Source organism: Nilaparvata lugens, chromosome 3 (genome assembly GCF_014356525.2).
Source record: "Nilaparvata lugens isolate BPH chromosome 3, ASM1435652v1, whole genome shotgun sequence".
Lineage (NCBI taxonomy): Eukaryota > Metazoa > Arthropoda > Insecta > Hemiptera > Delphacidae > Nilaparvata > Nilaparvata lugens.
The window spans coordinates 53,215,254-53,242,028 of NC_052506.1; the positions used below are offsets into that span (position 1 = coordinate 53,215,254).

Sequence of the window (26,775 nt, forward strand, 5' to 3'; positions counted from 1 at the left end):
AATACTGTTTAAAAATGTAAGAGAGAGCTCTTTTCCTTTGTATGTAAATTTGAAAATATTACCTATCCAAAATTTATTCGTTTTTAATTTTTTAAAGTTGTTTTATTTGAAAAGCGGAAACTGTGGTACGGAAAATCTTCATTACAATATGAGAAGCGTTAACCAGCTACTATGTAGGACACCAAAGGTAAACAGGGAAATTTTCAGGCACTCTTTTATGTACTTAGGACCTTATATTTACAATAAATTGCCAATTGAATTGAGAAGGTGTGATTCCTGTATTATCTCTTATGAGAGAGCAAAGAGCTGGTTATTTACAGTGAACGACGTATGGATGGTTAGAAATGTTGTTAGATAATGGTATATGTTGAGCTAACATTTTTCAACTGCACCATTCACATAAAAATATTATTATTCAATTAAATCATTATTCCACTAAGGCATGTACGGTATTATATTAATTACATTAATTATTACACTTTTATGAATTTCATTTATCCCAGTTTTTGGTTTTCTGGGATGTTTCAATTTTTTTGTTTTTCTGTTTTTCATCTCATGCGCTACAGGCAGTAGTTTCTGTAATGTTTTAGCAATCTTAATTACTTAGACTAGACTCACAACTTTTTATTTTTACTTTATACTAGTTTATTTTTTATTTTTATTATTTAAGTTGATAATGTTTCTACCTTGTTAATTATACTTCGATTATCTGATCACACTTCTACTGGATACGTGATCAGTATAATTTCCAAGATAATATTTAATTTATACTTTTGTAATTTGAAATTTGAGGAGGAAATAAATTCATTTATTCTTCCCACTTGATTGTGTTTTTTTTTAATAGATAAGTGATGAATACGGTATTTAGAATAACCATCACTAAGAATATAGTGTCCTAATCAAGGATTTTATTTTTATTACAACAAAAAAAATGTGGAATATAAGAAATGGGAGACTTGGCTTTTATACACGTATGGGATAGGAAATACATCATCACGTCTGAACTGAACTGATAAACTTGAAATTTTGCATATAGATTCTTAATTTATCGAAGTTGGTTATTGACCTATTTTCAGTTCTCCAAGATTTCAGTACGCAAGTTTTCAGTTCTTCAAGTTGCCAATTCGTCACGTCTAAACTACTGGACTGATAACTTGAAATTCTTAATTAACCGAGGATGGTTATAGGCCTATTCCCCCTTTTTAAATCAATTATTATTCTAATAGGGTTGAAACAAATTTATTCAATATGTGACACAAAGTTCACCTAACATAAAAGCCAAATCAAATAAAATTTAATTATTAAAGTAGTTAATACTTTCAATATCAGCTATAGTCTACCTAATATCATAGAGAAACAATGTTATGCTTATGCTATTGTTTCTCTATGCTAATATTCAATCTTATATAATAAGAGAGAGTAAGGTTGTGTTTGTTCGCATCAAAACATGTCAAATTGTGGATTGCATACCGTAAAAACAGGAATGATTTAGATCTCCAAATTTTGCACATAGATTCTAAAAATATCAATCTCGTGCACCTCGAAGCCCAAATTTCAATTTTTCTTCTACATTTTTCAGAATTAATGTATAAATTCCATTCATGGGACATACATTGTTCATTGTTGTTATAAAATTTGTTTGTTTATAAGGATGTTATAACATTGTTACAAGACATTCGATTCAGAGCTCGGTCGTGGTCTAGCGGTAGAGTACTCGACTTTCGAGCGAACGTTCCTCGGTTTGAATCCCGGTTCCATCAAATTTTTTTTGTACTTTATTTTTCCCCTTAAAATGTATTATTATAAATTATTTTTTGATGGAAGTTGTTTTCATTATGATTGAACTTGAATTTCATCAAATAATTATTTTATGTAAAATTTTGCTACCAGTACAAATGAAATTGACATAGCTATGCTGTATCAATGGAATTCATAAGAAAAACATGAATAGATCACAATAAAATTAGTAATATTTATATTCTTCAGTTATAATGTACTATCAGAAACAAATTCGGAAACGAATATTTATTTATTTCTTACAAAAACGAGGAAGACTACAGGCATTAAGCCCAAAACAGTCTTCAATTTAGTATTGTAGGTTTTTTGTTAGGTACCTTATTTGGGAAAAAATGGCTACCTGATTCAAATTAAGTAGGATCCAATCGATACTAAAATTGTATATGAAAAAAAATAATATTATACTGTTAGGTTTTCAAGTATTATGTCTTATTCAGTTATCTATTAGATAATAATGAAAATAATTGGCTTATACACTTATTATACGGTACACATACGGAATAGGAAATACATGAATGACGCATCATCTTGAAAATTTGCATATAAATTCTTAATTTTTACCAAGGATGATTATAGGCCTATTTTAGATTCTTCAAGAATTCAGTAGCTCACATTTTTAATTAGACCCTTGCGCAGCACGGGTTACCTGCTAGTTCGCAGCAATATAGTTAAAAAAACAAACATTTTTTTTAGGTTACATGACGGAAAATATTGTATCATTAGAGTAGGATTTTATAATTTGCTTAATGAAGGAAGCGACCCTTATAATATGAGTTAGCCGTTCGCTTGAAATGTGGAGTGTTCAGTCATTGGAGCGAATGATAAGTTGATAAGCCATCTGCAGCCGCGGCAAAGTTGATTACAACAGCTGGCGTACTCTTGCGGTGGAACGGCGAACCTTCAATCCCGTCTTGTTTGTGTCTGTGCTATCACATTCATTCAGTTCAGTCGGCTTCGGATGTTCGGATACTAGTGATGTTCGCAACTCAATGTGCTTTCCACGATGTCAGAAGACGTCGAAGTAAAACCGAGGAAGTGTATTCTGGATAAAAACGAGTGTGTGTCCCTATTGGACATTTTAATATCGTTCAACGCGCCTATCAGTGAGGAACACGCATGGGCGTTGTGTTTTCAGTGTGCCAAGTGTTTTAAAAATACGTTTTCTAGTGATAGAACAAGGTTCAGGGTTGTTGAGGATTTAGACCAAGTGCTAATTCACAGGGATGGACATGTGCACCATACCACGGTGCTACCGGGCTCTGGACCCCCGTCGAATGAAGGTACTGTCAACATTACATTTTTAAAATTAAGCATGCTAACCAAAAACTTGCATCCGTTGAGTACTTACTCGTACCCAAGATTAAACATGTTTTGATATTGATAATGCATTGTCCATCTTGTCATATCAATGACAATAATTAATTTCTCTATTTTATCTCTATGGTAATATGAAGGATGAAGCCTGTTGAGGAATGAGAAGGCAAGTGAACTGAAAATGGGGCAGTAAGACTTGTCGCTAATCAATATCTCACTCGGCACTCAGCACTGTGTTTGGTTTGGGGCAGGCAGCGCACGCCTCCCGATATTACGTTCGTTATCTGTTATCAAACTGATATTATTTGATAAAGCTCCTTCCTATTATGATATCGTCAGTTAGATTGTGCAGGATCTGTGCGTTGCTTTCTTTCCTCCCGGTTCCCATAATAATCATCAGTAAATCACTGCTATCGTACTGATAATTTTCAAAACAATACTATACCTTTTACGATTGTTCTTTCAACTTATTGCTTGATAGATCATAGATATGAAATAATAGACATATCCCACAAGTTGACGACGTTCCATAAGATCCAATTGATTTATCGTGAATCTTCCTCATTCGTAATAGATGTTGGATCATCAAACAACGTTTGAAGAATAATTAGCCTATTATTATGGTGTACATTGATCATGCGTCAAAATTAAACTCCATTGTTCTTTATTACCCCTACTATATTTATATGTTTTTTTTATAATTTGTTTTCATAAGCTGAAAAAATATAAAATTCCTGAGATTAAATTTGTTTTGTGTTGATGTGCAATTTACTTTCAGTTATCTCTGAACTTTTAGTTTAAAAGTAGCTCGTGCATATCCTGCTTGAAACTACTATTGTTTTGTCATTTATTCATTGATAATATAAGTGTTAAATAGGCCTACACTTCAGCAACTGAAATTCAAGTTTGTATTATTTTTAGTTACTAAGTTTCTCCATAAAGTAAAAATAAAGTGAGTAAATACTTATTTCTGTCGTCTCTGGTTTCTCTAAGGACTGTTTTCAAGGACCCTTCTATAGAATACAATTAACCAGATTAAATCTATACCTATTAATTGAATATATACTTCAATGGTAAATTAGATTCAAGTTAATAATTATTGTCCTATAAATCGGGTCTAATAAATTATAATAATTTATTAATTACATATACATTGAGTAATAAACCACTCTATGTCTAAATAGGTACTGAAAATACGGAAAGCTTATTCCGATTTGCATATTAATTTTCAATTTTCGAATACTATACTGCATTTTGGAGATTCATGGTTTAGGAATCGATAGTTCACAAAATCAGAATAAAAAAATCATATGATTTGACTGTCTACCTGGTTTTGGGCTATACCTGCCATTTGTGATGTTCAGCATTTTCTATTGCAGTATTGGAGCAGGTGTATTGTACGGTATTCCTCTTCACTATTCTCTTCTCAACACAGCTACCTATAGTATTTTAACAGGAAGGTCAAACTTTATACCTGCTCAGCTTCTTTTTGTGAATGGTATTTGACAGAATAAGGGACACCTGCTCGTCCTGCTTTTCAAATCCCCCTAGTCTTTGAGTTTTGTCAATGACTGATTTTTACTTTCCTTGCCCTACTACCATAGGTAAGGAAAGTATTGCTTTCCAAAAAAAATTAAGGTACCTCAATTTCAAGTTTTCTATACGTTTCAAGGTCCCCTGAGTCCAAAAACGTGATTTTGGTTATTGGTCTGTGTGTGTGTATGTGTGTGTGTGTGTGTGTGTGTGTGTGTGTGTGTATGTGTGTGTGTGTGTATGTCTGTGAACACGATAACTCCATTCCTAATTAACCGATTGACTTGAAATTTTAAACTTAAGGTCCTTATACCATGAGGACCCGACAATAAGAAATTCAATAAAATTCAATTCAAGATGGCGGAAAAAATGGCGGATAATTACTAAAAAACCATGTTTTTCTCGAAAATGGCTCCAACGATTTTCTTCAAATTTATACCATGGATAGCTATTTATAAGCCCTATCAACTGGCATAAGTCTCATTTCAGGGAAAATTCCAGGAGCTCCGTAATATTCTTGAGAAAAATGGCGGATAATTACTAAAAAAACCATGTTTTTCACGATTTTCTCAAAAACGGCTCTAACGATTTTTTCCAAATCCATACCCTGTATAGTTATTTATTAGCTCTATCAACTGACATGAGTCTTTCTCCTGGGGTACTAATGGGGGTCCACCCAATCCTTGAGAAATGGACTTTGTAACCTCCTTCTTGTGCATGAGATAGGTAGGTACACGGTTTTTACTTTTTCTTCTTCCATACACCGTGGGTACGGTAGGTAGAGCAGTTTATAAAAAGAACACAGTCATAGTCAAGATATTTCATCTGTAGAATAGCTGTTTTGACGAATTTAAAAAAAAATCATCGAATTTCACAATTTACATAAAGGAAAAAGTACTCTGAAAACAATTGTATATACACATATACAGTAGTCTGATCGTAGTTGCAAATATGTTGCCGTCAATCTTCATTATGTTATTCCCCTAAATTATTCTCGTTTGATAATGAGGCTTATAGTTCAATGAGCAAGGAAAGTTGTGTGAGTGTACCACACCAGATTTTTTACTCTCCTTGCCCTATACCATAGGTAAGGAAAGTATTGCTTTCCAAAAAAAATTAAGGTACCCTAATTTCAAGTTTTCTATACGTTTCAAGGTCCCCTGAGTCTAAAAACATGATTTTTGAGTGTTGGTCTGTGTGTGTGTGTATGTCTGTGAACACGATAACTCCATTCCTAATCAACCGATTGACTTGAAATTTTAAACTTAAGGTCCTTATACCATGAGGATCCGACAATAAGAAATTCAATAAAATTCAATTCAAAATGGCGGATAATTACTAAAAACCATGCATGGTTTTCTCGAAAACGGCTCTAACGTGAAATTAAACAAAAATGAGCTCCTTAAATATAAGTTTTGTATCTGAAGAGTCCAGGGTTCAAGCATAATAATAATTATATAATTCATTTCTATTCAATAAATGCAATTTCCGGGGTAGTTTTTATTTAGGCTACCTTTCACTAGATTAATATGATTCAAACTGGAAACAATAAAATAGAATCACAAATGAACCAATAGTAAGTTGATGAAGTGATTACATCGTGTGATACTAAATTCAATTGCTGAATTATTCCTGATAATGTGATTCCATTTTTTTGTTTTAAGATATCTTTTTAACCGTTGAATTCGCATTTAATTTGAGTTTGTTTTTTATCTTAGTCTATACCGTAGTTGACTTTAATACTAATCGTTGAGGTTATCTTCAGTTATTCATGTCTGATCATCATTTTAAGAAAGGTTAATTCGATTTTGGTCGAATCCCACATTTCTATTGTACAATATTGTCACAATACAAAAGAATGTGATTTCTACAGCCGCAATACCGCTAGCAGCTCTGTAATTAGATGAATTGAGATTCGCATTTGAAAAGGTCAAGATTTCGATCACGCGTGATGATTGTTGGATATCACTGATTTCCAGCGCAAAAATAATAGGAACTTGTCTGGAGTTGACATTGCACCGAGAGGGAAACCGGTTTCAGCGATTCATGAGAATTTCCAGTCAGATAGCATGTAACCTTTGAGATGCGGCCGTTTGCTCTATCCTCATGCTCAACCTTCATGGCGCTGGCGCTCTGTATGTATGCTACACTCGCCTTCAGGCGCTATGTCCCTAAATAGCCCATCAAAATTACATGTCATAAAAAGCTAGCATACCATTAAGTAGTCGCTTCGTCTTGCCACTAGTTTATGATGGACGCCCTCTTTTGTGTGAGTAGGCCTACTCGTACGGTAACAAGTTACACACGATAAACTTGATTTAGATATTGAAGCTGACTTGGATTCTTCAATAAAGGTAAACTTTATTACGAATAGATCATCATCGATGCTGTTGGCTGTATCAGCTAGCATCTGTTTCAACACATTGCAACTCAGCAAAAACTTCAGGCATAGTCTACTTCAATACAGAATACCTTTTCTCTATGATAACATCTATTTTGGTAAAGGTTCATATCTTTCGTGGCAAAATGATATCTTATAATTCATATCGTGGCGATGATATTCATTTCTATATTACAAGAACAGAAACAACAATTTAATGAGATATGAAACTCACCTTCTTCAAGCAAGGCATCAGAAGTTCAGGTTCAATGTTTTGTCAGAATAATTGGAGGTAATATTATGTAGATGTACATAGATGAATGCACTGATACAAGGGAAGGGTCCATGACTGAAAACCTAAGAAGAATTTAAAGTAATGGTAAAATACTAATTTACATTTTTACAAATAGAAAGAAGCGAGCAAACAATAAACAAAGCCTACTTCTTACTCTATCTAACATGATAGTAGGAAATATGGGCGTTAAATGATAACAGATTATTTGCTAATGTGAAACATACTTTGTTTGCAACACTGTTCACGTTTATTATGGTTTGCTGAATAATGTCATGTCTTCCAGATTGGACATTATCGAGTTATCTTTAAAATACATATTAAATTGGCATCATGGAAATAAGGTAAAAATAATATTGTGTTGTATAAATAGTGGAAAACACAGCAGTTTATCATATAATATGTGTTATTCTTATTTCATTTAACATTATAATTTGTTAGATAAGTGAAGTTTGGAAACAGACAAAAAATGTTGCAAATCGTGGCCGAATTATAGCGTGAAGGTTCGAATCTTGTTTTTTATTCAAGATAAAAAAGAATCCAACATTTTTATTTCATTTTTTTTCAAAATTCATAAGAGAACCGAGTCATTCCAATGGGAGCAGCAGTTCACCTTGAGATTTCAAGTATTGCTTGCTCTATACTGTATTATAATATGCTATGTATTTATTATGTATTGTGTATGGCGGCCGATTGTTATGAATTCAGCTCTTGGATTGTAGATTACATGAACTTCAGTCACATTGTGTAATTCTTCTTTAAATAAGCTAATTTTTCCTTGGCAATGTATGTACTTCAGTCTTGTTATCTTCAGTCGACTTATAAGAACGTATTCAGGCAGGATCTCTTGATGATTAACAATTATTAACCTGATCAGTTGAGGAACAGCGTTATCTAAACTTCTGAAATCTCCAAAAGTATCAATAATATTTGCAATTTTATTAAAAACAATATATATATATAATGAAGCAAATCATGGATTTGCATGGATTAACATAGGATTTAGCTTCCATTTGTACCTACTATAAGCTAAGACGTTTATCGCTTATTCAAGAAGTACAAAGTCAGTAATTATTGCACTTCGCCTGGTATTCTTCAACAGACCCGCCTGATAGTTTGCATGATCAAAATCATCTAATCCTTCTACAAAATCAAAAGCTTCCGAGAATATGGCTAAGTTTATGACCAGCCTTTTGTTTCCTTGTTACTAATAATTAAGGACTTCAGAAAAACATGCTATATTTACACTGCAGATGCGGATAAGCATCAAGGCAGAGTGAATAATAATTTATGGAAATTTGTAGGAAAACTTAATTTTTTGACGTGGTTCAATTGCAGTAAACTCGTACACTGATGGGAGCATCAACAGGAGTTATTGTCTTTTTGGTAAAATAATTCATTTTATGAAATTTTGCTTCTTCTGTTATTAGTTTTGAAGATTTCATTTACTTTTTTATCACTTTATAAAAAACGTTATCAAGTTTTAAAATTCTTTTCTTTTTATTTTAGCAGTTTTTGAAAATTCATTATTTCAATTCTGTTACCTAACATGTATGAGAAATAATACGAGATATCCCCTATTTTTTACAAAAATCAAATACGATAAAATGTTTGAAATGATCCATTATCATGATTAGGTATTGTTGGATAGCACTTGTTTAGGATACCAATTCAAAGTTCAGTAAAATCAGTAATTGGAAGACCAAAAAGAACAATTTTCTTAATTGAAAAACAATTACAGTCAATGCCTCTTCATTTCAACCTCAATTCTTCATTGCCTCATTTACATCATAGAATAGATAAAATCTATGATTCGTATTTTACGAAGAAGGATAGGTTATTCGTCAAATAGAATACAATAATAATTCAAGGAAGATGAACTTGCGCGGAAGGAGGTAGTCCTTTATTAGCATTACTCTCTTTATCTCATCTCTCATCTCATTTTTAATTTTCCCACGTTAGACAACAAGTGCAATTGTTCCATCTTGTTTCAGGCAAGCATTAGAAAGTTGGCATTTTTAATTTGGTCTTTTTTGTGAGAAGCAAAATTAAGAGTTCCAAAGATCTTTATCAGTGGGTATCAAGGGATATTCTAACAAGACACAAACGTTTTCCTAAGTTGACCACACTTTCACCAATTGTTATTATTCGATTCTTGCGCAATAATAAACATCAAGATTCTATTATGCAGGGTAAAAATGAGATAATCACAATTTCTATCAATCTGCATGATATTATAGCTGTTTAAAAACATGAGTTCATTAGGGTAAAATGCTTCTTGTTTATTTATCGGAAGATCGGGAATACAATCCATCCGTCATTGACCTTAGCATTCAAACTGTACATTGTAAGCTCCATTGTGATTGGTCTCTATCTCATAGTTTTTGGTACGTTTTCAATCAGCTTGGATGAGTTAATTTATAGGCAAAAATTGAAATCCTTGAAGAGATCTGAAATGCTTCTTCACTTGTTTTGTTAATATACGATATACGTTATAGTTTATTTATAGGCCTAGGGCTCTATTCTTTCCCCCCATTGAACTTGGCATTCGAACATTGTTGGCTGTATTTTGATTAGTCTCTCATAGGTTTTGTCAATTCTACAAAAACAAATAGTTTACTTATAAATGTCTCAATGGAATGAATCTGTTAAAGAGGAAATTAGCTATTCTTGTACCAAAATATTCCAAAAATAAAGTTCAATCTCAGAAGCAAACATTCTAATAGGTTTGCTTTCCATTCCAGCTTGCAGCTGATAAAGGTTTAGTGAATTTTCAATACTTTCAATAGATTCTCTTTGTAGGTACTATTCATACCAGAATGGAAGAAGTCGGAGCCCTTCTATTACTCTTTCTTTTGTTACTATTAATCCTTATATTTTATTCTCTATGATGAGATTCAGTTCAAACTGGCAGCATCCTTCGAATGGGGGAGCTTTTATACTATTTATTAGGAAAGCTGACAGTTTGAAGTGAGCCTCACTATAGTAATGATCAAGCCATTGGGTCTGCTCCTTTCTGATCTTGATTAATATTCGTCGAAATAAGTCGCAGGATAATCGCAGAATTGGGTTGCACATTGTTGATGATTTTCACAGAAGGCAAAATAAATGGGTTTTTGCATAGATTCAGCAGAGTAGGTCAGTTGAGGATGAACCGTATGGTGCCGGACTTTTCCCATGGAAGCGTCGAGTCCCTTGGAGTCCCGCTTAGAGGCCGTCGATGATTCTCTTCCCTTCCTTGTACCTCACCCTGGCTTTACTCCATACACCACTAGATAAGCCCGTAAGTAGCTTTGCAGATCCATATTAATGATGGGTGGGTTGCCGGCCATATAAGGACTGCCGGGACCTTTTATCGGGGCTTCGTGACCGGCACTGGCACCGGCACCGGCACCGGCACCGGCCTATCCGCGTACTGACCCGATTCCTTCACCTATCTGTTGCCTCAGTTCACTTCACTGCAGCCAGCATTGGTTGAATGGGGAGCATCAATGTTATCTACAAGCAATGCTGTCAGTGTGAAGGGAATCTCACTGCAGCTGGCCGCTGGCGAATTACGTTTGTTGCTGTGGAGGTTAGTGGTTTACTGGGGTGGCTCCGTGGCTGCCTCAATGAAAAGCGTGCATCACACACATAAATAATAACATACAACGGCGGCGCCACGATAAGCAATTGAATTTATCATTCTATCATGATTTCACACTGGAATAACTGTGGGAATAAGTACCACTAGTAGTGTTTTGGAAATTTCGAGTTCGAGGTTACGGTGAAGGTGATAACGATATCTACATCTAGTTCATCCGACTTTGATTAATTGAATTGGATTCATCATTTTACATTTTCATGATTCTAAAATTGAGTTACTGGATGTGGGAAAAGGTTCTTGTAGAGCTCTTTTGAACATTCTGCTTTTGAGGTTTCTGAACATGAAATATGGTATTATGATCTACCATGAAATAACTTGGTAATAACGAAGTCGGATAATCTGAATTTCATGTTGTTGATAAAAATATAAATGTGTTTGTTCATAGAAAATTTAAATTCCAGCCACTTCTAATCATTGTTCCTTGTACATGAATGAAAGTATGCAATTTTATCTTTCACATGAATGCAATTGTTAATTCTAATGCCTCTTCAAGATACATAGTTATCATGTAGACCTTTATAGAATCATGCAATAAGATTTTGACCACTTTTCAGCCAAGAATAACATTTCAAATTCAATTTTTAATCTCTTTAAGTCAATACTATGATTATATGGAGATGAATAACCTCCTTAAGATTTGGAGATTTGAACCTCCTCCTTTGGAGATTTCTGGTACTCAGATTTTCCTATTAGTTTGATATTATTGCAAGAAATTATTTTTATTATTCCTAGCTTTAGATAGTTCAGATAAAATTCATTCCATGCCAACCTCAATTTATTATGATTTGATGGTACAACAATGGTTCCAATGTGTGAATTTTATACCGGAAAAGCTGTAAAACTCTGACTGTATGCCATCCTTATTTTTCTTTGGAAAAAAAATCTGGTGTGGTACACTCACACAACTTTCCTTGCTCATTGAACTATAAGCCTCATTATCAAACGAGAATAATTTAGGGGAATAACATAATGACGATTGACGGCAACATATTTGCAAATACGATCAGACTACTGTATATGTGTATATACAATTGTTTTCAGAGTACTTTTTCCTTTATGTAAATTGTGAAATTCGATGATTTTTTTGAAATTCGTCAAAACAGCTGTTCTACAGATGAAAGATCTTGACTATGACTGTGTTCTTTTTATAAACTGCTCTACCTACCGTACCCACGGTATATGGAAGAAGAAAAAGTAAAAACCGTGTACCTACCTATCTCATGCACGAGAAGGAGGTTACAAAGTCCATTTCTCAAGGATTGGGTGGACCCCCCATTAGTACCCCAGGAAAAAGACTCATGTCAGTTGATAGAGCTGATAAATAACTATACAGGGTATAGATTTGAAAAAAATCGTTAGAGCCGTTTCTGAGAAAATCGTGAAAAACATGGTTTCTTAGTAACTGTCATTTTTCTCAAGAATATTACGGAGCTCCCGCAATTTTCTCAAAAATGAGACTCATGTCAGTTGATAGGGCTTATAAATAGCTATCCATGGTATAAATTTGAAGAAAATCGTTTGTGCCGTTTTCGAGAAAACCGTGAAAAACATGTTTTTTTAGTCATTATCCGCCATTTTTCTCAAGAATATTACGGAGCTCCTGAAATTTTCCCTGAAATGAGACTTATGCCAGTTGATAGGGCTTATAAAAAGCTATTCATGGTATAAATTTGAAGAAAATCGTTAGAGCCGTTTTCGAGAAAACCGTGAAAAACATGGTTTTTTAGTCATTATTCGCCATTTTTCTCAAGAATATTACGGAGCCCCTGAAATTTTCCCTGAAATGAGACTTATGCCAGTTGATAGGGCTTATAAATAGCTATCCATGGTATAAATTTGAAGAAAATCGTTAGAGCCATTTTCGAGAAAAACGTGAAAAACATGGTTTTTTAGTAATTATCCGCCATTTTTTCCGCCATCTTGAATTGAATTTTATTGAATTTCTTATTGTCGGGTCCTCATGGTATAAGGACCTTAAGTTTGAAATTTCAAGTCAATCGGTTAATTAGGAATGGAGTTATCGTGTTCACAGACATACACACATACACACACACACACACACACACACACACACACACACACACACACACACACACACACACACACACACACACACACACACACACACACACACACACACACACACACACACATACACACACACACATATATATATATATATATTATATATATATATATTATATATATATATATATATATATATATATATATATACACACACAGACCAATACCCAAAATCATGTTTTTGGACTCAGGGGACCTTGAAACGTATAGAAAACTTGAAATTGGGGTACCTTAATTTTTTTTGGAAAGCAATACTTCCTTACCTATGGTAGTAGGGCAAGGAAAGTAATAATAATCTTGGAGTTTCAGTGTCGATTTTCCATGACTTTATTATTTAAATAAAAGCACGATGGATGAACATAACATTCCTCCAATTTGTTTTAAGTAGGCCCATCCTCTTTAAATCTATTTAGAGTGCAATGTAGTGCACTAGGTCTTCCCGAAAGATTGAATTCATGCTCGATTGAAATGGAACCATGTTCTTAGCATTTGCATGAATCATCCACTATTTTTCTATCAGTAACCTTGCCACTCACGCAGATAATTGGGAGTTTATTATGCAGTATTCGTTTTAAAGATTTACTTGCAACTTTGCTGAAAAGTGAAAACGAAACCCACATGAGTCCTAGACTAGAGTGTGGGCAATGAGAACATTTTATTGATGAGGAAATATAAAGAAAAATGAGAAGTTTCCTCTGAAGAGAAATTTGATTTGTGGGAGTCGCTCTTCTTGTTTATGGTGGTTGAAACATTATTTTAAATTAGTAGATGAGTAACAGAAAATGTTTCATTGCTCACAGATGAGCTAGAAATCGGAGAGATAACTAGACTGTCCAATGAAATCTACCTTTGGAATCCTCAACCTGTTTTTACCAGCGGGTGGCATTTGATTCTGTCTGGTCCAGAGAGCTGACTTCATAAGTTACCTTATTTATGAAGTGGCTCAACTAAGTAATGGTGAGTCTTTCGTGATCCACTTTATAACATCAATGACCTTAATAGAATTAATTTGAATAGTATATTGTTTATCTCGGAGTAAAGGCCCAAACATTCTCGAGGCTCGGAGAATGAGAAGATAACTTTTTGACTCATTCATTAAATTTATGAATTTTAACTATTGAGACATGAGTGTCATAAAATTTTTAAATTTCCATTTCAAATATTGACACATGACATGAGTGAAGATAGTTTGTGAGAGGTGCCAATCGAACAAGAGAGTCAAGCATCTCGCCCTCCAAAAACGGCTACCATAACCCTGAAAATTGAATTTTCCGAGGAAGTTGAACCTTCGATTGGAAACTGAATAATATGTCATTATATATATGTATAGCATGGGTCGTTATAGAGTCATAAAAGATTACGAAAAATATTTTTTTGGAAAGAAAAATCAATTCATAAATAATTCAACATTTTCTAACTTTGGACCTTCAACCTCTCATGATAGTAGATTAGAGGAGAATATTCACGCGGCTTTCAAATTAAGTTTCTCCTATTCATGATTTGCAGTAGACAGAAAATTCGACAGTGATAATGACTCAAACATTAGTGTACAGCTACTAGCGTGGTTTACCCTGGTATTGGGTTGGAGTTACTGTTACTTTAAACCGTTATTACACGTTAATTATATACAGTACTAAATAAATCGATCATTTTTAATGCCAATCACAAATGCGTTTGCTGCCGAAAAGTTATGATCGATCGCTCATAATCAGAGTATTGATTGAATCATACCATCCATAAGCAGGCCTATACTATTAATCCAACCTGAAGCATCTAAATTTAAAAATCTGGTGTGGTACACTCACACAACTTTCCTTGCTCATTGAACTATAAGCCTCATTATCAAACGAGAATAATTTAGGGGAATAACATAATGACGATTGACGGCAACATATTCGCAACTACGATCAGACTACTGAATATGTGTATATACAATTGTTTTCAGAGTACTTTTTCCTTTATGTAAATTGTGAAATTCGATGATTTTTTTGAAATTCGTCAAAACAGCTATTCTACAGATGAAATATCTTGACTATGACTGTGTTCTTTTTATAAACTGCTCTACCTACCGTACCCACGGTATATGGAAGAAGAAAAAGTAAAAACCGTGTACCTACCTATCTCATGCACAAGAAGGAGGTTACAAAGTCCATTTCTCAAGGATTGGGTGGACCCCCATTAGTACCCCAGGAGAAAGACTCATGTCAGTTGATAGAGCTAATAAATAACTATACAGGGTATAGTTTTGGAAAAAATCGTTAGAGCCGTTTTTGAGAAAATCTTGAAAAACATGGTTTTTTAGTAACTGTCATTTTTCTCAAGAATATTACGGAGCTCCTGCAATTTTCTCAGAGATGAGACTCATGTCAGTTGATAGGGCTTATAAATAGCTATCCATGGTATAAATTTGAAGAAAATCGTTAGAGCCGTTTTCGAGAAAACCGTGAAAAACATGGTTTTTTAGTAATTATCCGCCATTTTTCTCAAGAATATTACGGAGCTCCTGGAATTTTCCCAGAAATGAGACTCATGCCAGTTGATAGGGCTTATGAATAGCTATCCATGGTACAAATTTGAAGGAAATCGTTGAAGCCGTTTCCGAGAAAACCGTGAAAAACATGGTTTTTTAGTCATTATCCGCCATTTTTCTCAAGAATATTACGGAGCTCCTGAAATTTTCCCTGAAATGAGACTTATGCCAGTCGATAGGGCTTATAAATAGCTATCCATGGTATAAATTTGAAGAAAATCGTTAGAGCCATTTTCGAGAAAAACGTGAAAAACATGGTTTTTTAGTAATTATCCGCCATTTTTTCCGCCATCTTGAATTGAATTTTATTGAATTTCTTATTGTCGGGTCCTCATGGTATAAGGACCTTAAGTTTGAAATTTCAAGTCAATCGGTTAATTAGGAATGGAGTTATCGTGTTCACAGACATACACACATACACACACACACACACACACACACACACACACACACACACACACACACATACACACACAGACCAATACCCAAAATCACGTTTTTGGACTCAGGGGACCTTGAAACGTATAGAAAACTTGAAATTGAGGTACCTTAATTTTTTTTGGAAATCAATACTTTCCTTACCTATGGTAGTAGGGCAAGGAAAGTAAAAATCTACTTTGTGAAAATAATTAAAGACTGAACAACTACAGTTAATTACTGAAGTGAACAACTAAAAGACTTAACCTATTTCGGACTGAATTCAACCTTATCTAAAATTAGGAGAGGAATAGCACAAGGTTACCTTATTTTTTCTCTCTATCATTTTGATGATGTACTTATTGTATGAATCAATAAAGAATTAACCATCTCCCATCAAACCGTATGATCCATACCTGATCCATAATCAAGCCAATCCGTACCTATTAAAACAAATTTTTAGATTTTTCTGAATGCTAAGATTTCCCACACTGGAAAGGGAAGTGGAACGTAGGTACGTGAAGTAATTCGCAATTCCGTATCCTGGCAATGTTGGGTTTGCCAAACATGTAACATGAGTGGAGGAGCAAACAGCTTCCCTCACAGTCAACAGGTCAAGTCACTTCCTTGTTCGGTGCCAGCAAGTCACTCTCCGTGACGACATATCTTTTCCCAACATTCCCAATGCTTCCTCAAGCTATTCATCTCTCGAGCACCGCGCAGATCTCACACGTTCATGACCATCTGCTGGATGTGGCGTACTTCAACAAATAACTACATTACTCGTATACTTGTGCATTTTAGCAAGCCTCTAATAATATGAACATCTTTTCAAATATGATCGGAAAGTATCTCTACCATATCGATAGGATATTCAATGATATTTAATTGCAATTAGTTTTTAATTGATTGCTTATTCTATAAAATTATAAAATTAAAGAGTATTATAAATCTTACGTATACTTATAAAATTAATCATTTTAAGGTTTTAACTTTCTAGCTTTAGTCGAACTGAAGAAGTGGATATTTTCCTATGAGGAAATGCTTTTTCTTAATAACCATAGTTCAAGTGCTAGTGATATACAATTTTAGTGATCCTGTATACTCTTTATGTAGAAGTCCACACAAAAGTGACTTCAGAACACATCAAGAAAGACAATTACACGATAGAGTGAAAACGATAAGAAAATTTACAATGTTTGGATGGAAAATTTTTCGGGGGCTATGCCGCCTTCAATTTCAACCAGAGTGTCAGTATAAAGCTGGGAGCTGAGATTTGAATACTGTTCAACTCACTTCAAATACTGTTAGTCGATGAGAGATTGAAACAAATCCTCCGCTGTAGCCCATAAGGTTTCATCTGGCTACTGGGACTAATGAATCTTGCACAACTTCTTACAACGGAACTGGAGATCCTCCTCCTCCTCATCGAGAGGCCGTTACTGCTTCCTCGCAGTCTGGCGGATGCTCTTCTCTCCTTTCCTCTCTCATTATCTCTCTCTCTCTCTTTTCCTCAGATGGAACTCGTTTCTCCAGCTGTGAAATCGCATCGAAATGCAGCATTCCGCTCTCAACTAGAGCTGTAATAAATTTTATAATTGACTGACGTCCTGTTGCAATTATTGGTCTCGCTAACGGGTGCTTTCTAACTCTTAACAGATCGTGTGATTCCTTCGTCCACCGCAAACTGATGATGAGCTTTATACAGCTTTCCCGATTCCAGAGTTGAGTTTGCTGGCTATGACACTGTTGGAATTGGAGTCATTTCGTAGACTTCATTTCACGAATAGAACATTATCATTGATATCTGGTGAAATGATAGATAGTTATCATTTCACCAGAAAATAAAATTAGTTGCCCCAAGTATATCTACAAATATTGAAGAAACTGATCATGTCACAAATAAACTCAGTTTAAAATTAAATTGTCTCATAGTGTAAAGCTATTTCAGATCATAGAAAGTGAAGGTTACAACAGTTTTGAGCAAACTAATTCGAAATATCAAGTTGTTATTATTCCCAGCCAACGTAACGTAGGGGCCTCAGCCCGCTATTGCTACGCCTGGTCGTGGACTCGTGGTTTCGAATTCCGCCTGGGGCATGGGTATTTTATCATCTTATTCCATTACTCACACACAAGCTAAAGCTTATGTGGGCATCACCCAGCAAAAACAAAAGTATTTCCTTGAGCCATGTAGCTCAAATCCCTTTCTTAGTGGAATAGTTTAGAGAATAGCCCAACATTATATTTATTTGGATACCGTTGTTAACATGCTATATAACATGCTAACAAGCTTACAACGTTCTTTTAATTCCTTTCTTTATATATTTCTTGAAATCTTCTTCTTCTCCTTCTTCTCCCACACCTCCTGTTCTTTTCTCAGAACATATCCACATCCCCTGATTCCAAATCAGATTACAAATCTGTAAGCACAATTTCTCCCATTTAGCTTTTAATTTTGTATTCAACTCTGCAGCAAATTATTTTTGGAATAAAATTTAGTTCCGAATAGAAAAGCCTATATCATTTGTCAGGGTGTGGAAATGAGGTGTGTACAATGTTCAATGAAGAGTACATTCCAAAAGCAAAGTGTACGTATAGCATTACACAAAAAAAAATTAGAAAATAAATCTCATGATAATTTATCGTCTCAAAACTAACCTCCTTCTCTTGATTCAACTGATACATCCTTGATCCAATCTCACATCTATGATCGAGCTCCAATCACTTACAAATCTAGAATTTCCAGTAATATTGAATTACAGATCCATAGAAAAATAGAATATAATCGAAAAGTATTATCTCCTTGGCAATAAATTCTTGTACACACATAAATAACCACAGTGAATAGTCATATTGCCAATTGACAATAGTCGTATTATTGAAACTCCCCAGCTCCGACTGTCAACTACAGTACTAGGGCTGGTGCACCTTTCATTACAATATACGAAATGTAATACCTACATAGATTAAAATATCATGCTTCGTATGCAGTTTACTGTACAGCAGGACAATAGTAATTAATTTAAAACCTGTACTTACTTATCCCATCCTATGTACTTACTTATCCAATAGTTCCGGGCAAACATAAAATCTTGAACGCGACGTCTCTTTCTGGAACATGAAATTATATGATGTTCTTGTGCAAATGCACTGGCAAAGATCCAAGTTCATTCACGACAAATGTATCTGATAATATTTGAACTACGGTCATTGGTAGATCAATAGTAGTGAGCAAACGTAGAATGTGAATTGTTCTGTTTGTTGGCCGCTCACCTTCGTTATTAATGATTTATGAAACTACCGTTAAATTAATACGCGGCAGAAAGTGTACAAGATTGGGTACAGGAACCAGCAGCATACTATACTGTCACTGTTCGCCTACTTTTATTTCGTTTCCTCTGGTGCACATCCTTTGCGCTGTCGGCGAGAGACGGATGCTCAAACTAATCTGTAATTAGTGCTTGATTAATGATAGTTTTTCACTTCCAGTCGTCGACGTGTTTTCCTGTCCTGGCGACGCCTGACGAGGTTTGGGAGACGCTTTAGTGAGATGTCAGCATTGGTTGTATGGGAATCTGTGGTGCTATCCATTGGGAATGCTGACAGTTTGAAGTGAATCCCACTGAAGAGGACCTAGATTTGTACATCAATCACGGCGACGTCGATTGTAACAATTGCGTTTCTTTCTCTTTTGCCTCCACAGTGAATTCCAATTCAAAATGTCAGCATGTTTTATAAATAACACTAACGCTTTCCATTCAACGAAATGCTGACAGTTGAACGTGAGTGGTGCAGCCTTGACATTGACCGACGTCGTCCTCTGCGGCGGTCGAAGGGTGTCGGGGTGGTTGAATGCTTGAGAGGCGCACCAGCCTATACTGTAGTAGGTCATTAATTAGGCGGTTATCTTCGGAATATTGCTTGGCGCGGTTCTCTCGTTACAATATTGCACGAACTTCAACCCATCCGACGCGAGGTCATTGTAATAACGTGACTGTAGCTGTAATGCTTTTTGGTGTGTGAGTGTGTTGAGTGTTTTCGTGGAGTTCACGGGTCTTCGCAGATGATGTTCTATTAATAGTTTTTTTAAAAATAAATATATATCTTGTATTCAAAATTAGATGAATTAGGCCTATCTATAAATAGTACAATATTTCGCTAATAGCGTTTCTAATCTGTTCCTAATTGGAATCCATTACAGTTATAGGATTCGGTTTTGTATTGGAAAAAGATGCAACTGCATTGCCTAATATTATCATATCCAATAATTTTGATTCAATGCTTATAATCTGATACGGATTTTCCAAGAGTGAAAGAATTCTGCTCCAATGTAGACTCTATTTGTATTGTAATTCAAGTTTTATATAATTGCTGAACTATCAAGGTTATCCATAGCTGTTTCTAATGAAACATAGAAATGTTTCTGATAATGTCATAGAGCATTAGATATCCTATAACTCTGATAAAATACGATACAAATAATGTACCTTACAATGAATTACCTAGAAAGTTCCATAGAGAATGACCTATTCTTCCAAAAAAAGTAAAAGTTGAATATTTTTTAATCTTATGTGTCCAGTGATTCAGTGTTGAAGAAAAGCAATGAGCTATGATATTTTCCAATTATTATTTTTTCCAGCTAATCTCTCAAAAAATATTTTACTATAAGGGAATGAGAAATTAAAAACATCATAATGTTTTCATATTGTACTGTAAATGGAAACAGTCAGATCATTGTAAGTTTACCAGCTTTTCCAATTATTCGATTATTCTTCGCCATTAAAACTGATCGAAAACATGACTCAGTTATTATATCATTGAAGGTTGATGTATCTTATCCAATTCATTATCTTATAAGAAAACCTTTCACCCTTCAATACTATTTTCGCAATGTTGTTATGAATTGACTTTTATAATCAAATTATATAATTTTTGGAAGCTTTAATCGAACCGTTTATAGCTTGTTCTCAGTTGCTAAAGTAGAATACAACAATTTATTTCGTTGCATTGATGTGTGTATTTCGTTTGTCCATTTAGAAACGCGTTTCATGAGTGCACTAGCCATTTATTTACATAATGAACAACCATTCCTGTATTGTTCTTGAATATTGTAAGTTAATGTCCAACGAATCGTATTTTCATTACAGTATTGTTTCATTGCGTTCTCTCTTTCCCAAATGTTATCCATGAAAGCATAACCGTTTCTCATTCTGAATGTCCCGTTCTCCATGCATGATTGCGCTTTTAGCTTACAATGTTATAATGTCGAAATGGCCGTAAGTCCGTAAGTCATTGTGACCCTTTGATTATTCGACTAACAAAACTTGCAAAAACTTCGCGTGCTTATTTTAATGGTTTTCATTGTTCATTCCATTTACATCATGAACCTTCTTCGCAGAGGAATTTGAAATTTAAAGCCTAGAAGTGTGACCTACTTTAAATTAAGCATTGACCCTTGACATTGTAGGTCACTAATGGCGGAACAAGTATCAGTCGATTGCTTTTAAATATTCGATTGGCTTCCCAGCTCAATTCGCTTCCCTCAGTCAATCTTTCATTTAATAGAATTGTTTTTTTATTCAATGGAATTGTGTTTAATTTTCTTTATATTGGGACAAATTTGAATATGATCCATACAAAGGCTTCAATATACTCACGATGATGAAAATTAATTAAAAAAATATATTGATTAATGTTATCAATAAAAAAATCAGAATATTTTATTTTCTTGCAATGTTGAATTGATATTATGCATGAGGTTGCTGTTCTATTCGTATATTTAAAGATAATCAAATCAATACATTTAATGTTTGTTAATCTTTGGAACCTGTTTGTTGCATTTTTATAATCCTCGAGAATTCGTCTGTATACAATGAAATTATGTATACTTTATCTCTCGATCACTCTTCTACATGGTACGATTAAACAAACTTTATTATAATGTATGGATCTTATGTCGTTAAAAACTCAACACTTAAGGGTACCGTAGTATTCATAAACGATTCTTATTAATTATCTCAGCTAAGTACGTATAGGTTACCTTGCAAGCAATCGCAAGCATTGTAGTAACTGATTGCTAGCCAACCAAAATATTTCGATTCTTTCTCTTATATGTTGACTTTCCATTTACTGATAATGTTTTCATGTTCACCGTGTACTATCAACGAGAATAGATCGTTTGCATATCAACCACTATTATAATTATATTTCACTTTCCTTTAGAAGTGATTTGGGAACATTATGGGCGTTGAATTACAATTTGGTTATTTCCTCCTAATGGAAATATCTCTAGTATGCTGGTCCTCGAACTTTGTCCACTCATTTGCCGGCATAACTTGGACTAGAAAAAGCTTCAACACTTTCTTCTACCTCCTGAAATCCTTTCACTAGTGAAGGACCTTGTCTAGTCGGTCGTTTGTTGATCCCATTTACATATTTGTCGAGCCCTGTTGCTCATTTGCCATCTCCTTCCTCATAGACCAGGACCAGAGTGAGATTCATTTCAAACTGACAATATTCCTTATACATAATACCAATTCTTCCCATTCAATTAATGCTGAAATTGCTATCTCGATCTAGCTTCTATTCCAATAAAGGGATTCACTTTATACTGTCAGCATTCGACATGAATGACACCAATGCTTCCAACTCGACAAATGCTGACAGTTGGCTCACTATAGCGATTTCATCCTCGCATCCTATTAGAATAGCTCGCTGCTCAGTTCAGTTCAGTTCCGGCTCACTTTCAATATTATCTTTTAGCTTCAATCTTTTATCTTGAATTGAATTTTCCTGTAGGCAAAGCAATATAGGTAGTGATAATTGCCCAAGAAAAAACTGTTTTTGAATCCTTGAAATAGGAAATTTGGTTATCTAAACTGCTCAGCCCAAATAGAAATTTGAATATTGAATTTCTAATAAGGTATTTTGTAATAATTTTTGCTGTGAGAAGGTTTTATGATAATTTGGGTAGAGTATGCATTAAACTCTGATATCAAACGAGATTTTGCATCAAGTATTATTGCTGGTAACAAATGTAATTTAATTTCCTTTTTCATCACTGTCAATTTGAAAAAAAACTTGTAATTTTTAGGAACAGGTCTGGAAAAACTGAACTGACTATGAATAGCTTTGAATCATGAACTGATTGATAGGATAAATGAACAGCATGATGAATATGTCTTATGGCAAATCTATTTCTTAGAATGAATGTTTTTGAATAAGAGGAATTCATCATTTAGAATTTTCAAGGTTTAATTTCAATTCCACAAATCTTCTCTTCGAATAGAGAGAATATTTGATTTTTGATATATTTCACAATGCAAGGTCTGATAAATGCTCTGACCTATCGAAAAAATGACAAAATCATGACAAGCAAGAGACAACCACAGCCACTCAATCAAGAGAATAACAACAATAAAAAATGAAATACAATTGAAAATAAATTATTATTATTCAGATAGTTAAGCATGAAATTCACAATATCCCAGTTGAAATGTAATAGCTATCAATGATCGAGGAAGCTCCGACACGGATTTAAATATTTGGGCAGGAAAAAGCAATCTTATGAGTGTAATTTTCAAAAAAATTAGAACATTTAATTAATATCCTTGAATGACAAGTTTTCAAGATCTCATTCTCATAAATAAAAATTTTAGATCGAATTTCCATCTAGCTGTTTACCCTGTTGTCAATATTTGCAGTAGCAGATGTCTTCGGGGTGAATTACAGCATTTTATTTGGATTTTCGTTTAATTATAAAGTTTTTTACTTTCCTTGCCCTATTACCATAGGTAAGGAAAGTGTTGCTTTCCGAAAAAAATAAGGTAGCCCAATTTCTAAATTTCTATACGTTTCAAGGTCCCCTGAGTCCAAAAAAGTGGTGTGTGTGTGTGTGTGTGTGTGTGTGTGTGTGTGTGTGTGTGTGTGTGTGTGTGTGTGTGTGTGTGTGTGTGTGTGTGTGTGAGAGTGTGTGTGTGTGTGTGTGTGTGAATGACTTGAAATTTGGAACTTAAGGTCCTTACACTATAAGTATTCGACACGAACAATTTCGATCAAATGCGATTCAAGATGGCGGCTGAAATGGCGAAAATGTTGTCAAAGACAGGATTTTTCGCGATTTTCTCGAAAACGGCTCCAACGATTTTGATTAAAGTTATACCTAGAATAGTCATCGATAAGCTCTATCAACTGCCACAAGTCCCATATCCGTAAAAATTTCAGGAGCTCCGCCCCATCTATGCAAAGTATGATTTTAGATTCTCAATTATCAGGCTTCAGATATAATTTAAACAAAAATTTCTACAATTACTGTTCAGTAACATTTTCACCTAAAATTGAAAATAAGCTCGAAACTCGAGAAAATGTGATTATCCAATTATTTTAAACTGTTGGCAACTACTGATTCTATTAAATGATTCACTATGAAGAGATAGCAGACCTCGTGTGTCTCCAGCGTTATTACCCTGTCACCAGCTGGCTCAAATCGTTGAATAGTAGACTTGAGATGCGCGGGAACACTAGCGTCAGGTGATCAATTTTCATAACGGCAAGGAAAGTTATGTGAGTGCGCCACACCAGATTTTTTAGAATAAATTCTTTTAAAAGCTTGAAATTCATTTCTAATTATCATATGAGAGCATCTTTCCGAATCAAAAACACGGACCAATCAAGGTTTAATTTCAATTTCAAATTCTGTATCTACTCTTCGAATAGAGAGAATATTTGATACATAGATTGTACTGATGTTCGGAACAAGAACAATCATGAAAGGAACAAATTAAGCAACAAAAGTTGTTTGTTTTGATGGTGGGGCCGTCGTGACAGATCTGACTGGAGCTGGAGCCTGTCACTCATTCCCTGGACACATTCACTGCAAACTATCAGCATGTTGTTACATGAACAACATCAATGCTTTTCATTCAATCAATGCTGACATTTTATAGTGAATATCACTATAAACCTCCACTTTTTGTTTTTTTCACCGCGAGCTTCGTTTGGAAATGTGACCGGCCGACCAAAGACTCTTTAGTTGTTCTGCCTTCCCCTTTAAGCCTTTATAATTAATCAAGAGCGATTAATCGAGAGCTGCTGTAGAGAGGTTCACTCTAAATTGTCATCATCAATTGAATGTGGGAAGCATTGATTTTATTCATAAGAAATGCTGACAGTTTAAAGAGAATCTCACTATGGAGGAACCGAGATGGTTGAGGAGTGCAGACCGCGTAGACCGCGCGCTCAAGGTGCACCACACACTGTAATTTGTTACTATACTGAGATTCAGTTCAACCTCTCAGAAATTCTTTTAAATAACATGAAAGCTTCACATTCAAATAATGCTGACTGTTTGGAATGATTCTCAGTATAGCTGACTCATATACATAGTGTCCCACACGCACGCACACACACACACATGCAGCCACATACCCAAACATCGGTTATCCTCTTCCTCTTCGTATTTGACCCTGTATGAGATTCTTCCTTCTAAATTATCCTGGATCTGAATTGTTTGATGAATTGATTAAGTTCTGTTGATAAACTCATGGGATTCATCTGAACACTATCTCTGAACTCTAAAAAAGGATTACTTAGATCAGGAACGTCTTGTAGATCCCTGTTCTCAAAATTAATATCAAATCTACCACAAGTATGGTATTTTTGATTACTTTATTAATCGGTTTGAAATAGTTTATATCAACTAGGATGGTACATTTTTTGCTCTTTGCTTGTTACAGTACTGTACTGAATTGAACCTTTATTAATGGATAATTTAAAATGGGTTTGTATTGCATTGAATAGAAAAGAAAAAAACGTTTATTGAATAAGTAAGCTACCTTGAGCGAAAGACTGCTTGACAAGCTACCATAATACAAAAACCTGTAAATTCAAATATAAGTATATTTCAGTGAACGTTATTTTTACAATAATTTACTTGGCTCTCAGAAAACTCAATAGTGTTATAATGTAAAGTCGATCTGAACTTACATACAAAAAAATAGAACGATAAACATTGCGTAACTGGTATAGACATACATTTTTATTTTTATTGTATTGATGTGTTCTCTAGCTATATGACTAGCTATATGGTTATCTGTAGAACATGAAGTGTAAACCTCTCTGGCTGAACAAACTTCTAGCTTTCGATAAATTGAAGTTGGGAAAGAACAGGAAAGAACTTCACCTTGAATTGGTGCAGTTCATTCTATTCGCGTAACCTCTCCACAATCAATACTGCACCTCAATAATTAATTAGCTGGGAAGCAATAATACATTTTTAATCTCATTGTCATTTTGAATGTTGAATTCTTTCAGAGATTAAAATAAACTACAAACAAAAATGAGATAATTTATTGATTTCACATTTACTGATTATTTCAACTGAACATCGAATGTTGTTTGAAATACAGTAATAATATTTTCGTATTCGATACTATTATAATATTATGGTTTCACGTTTAAGGAATGAGATTCTGTCAAGCTACCTGATATAATTTAAAAAATATTCTCAATGATGGAAAATTGAATGCAGTATTTCATAATAATGTTAATGTTAGCAATTACATTACAAGTAGTAAAATACCTGAAGACTAAAGGGGTAAGTACAATATTCAAGATTCATGACTTCATAACGTATCTTAACTATGACCACTCATTTTCATCTAGCCTATGATTTTTCAGAATGACTTTGAAACCCAATTATTGAAGTAAAAATATTACATAGATTAACATAGTTAGCATAGAATAACTACTACCCTCTATTTTGCCTATGCTAGTAGTAA

General features: G+C 34.3%; 1 protein-coding gene across 3 annotated transcripts in view; it reads left to right on the top strand.

Moving 5' to 3' along the window:
- Nucleotides 1-2,692: 2,692 nt before the first annotated feature.
- Nucleotides 2,693-26,775, top strand: part of LOC111051128 (protein spire) — a 241,801-nt gene continuing 217,718 nt past the window's right edge. For all 3 annotated transcript variants that reach the window (XM_039424012.1, XM_039424013.1, XM_039424014.1), the window contains exon 1: nucleotides 2,693-3,077. In XM_039424012.1, the coding sequence (XP_039279946.1) occupies nucleotides 2,801-3,077 (277 nt within the window). In that variant the 5' untranslated portion in view covers nucleotides 2,693-2,800. The remainder of the gene's footprint in view (nucleotides 3,078-26,775) is intronic.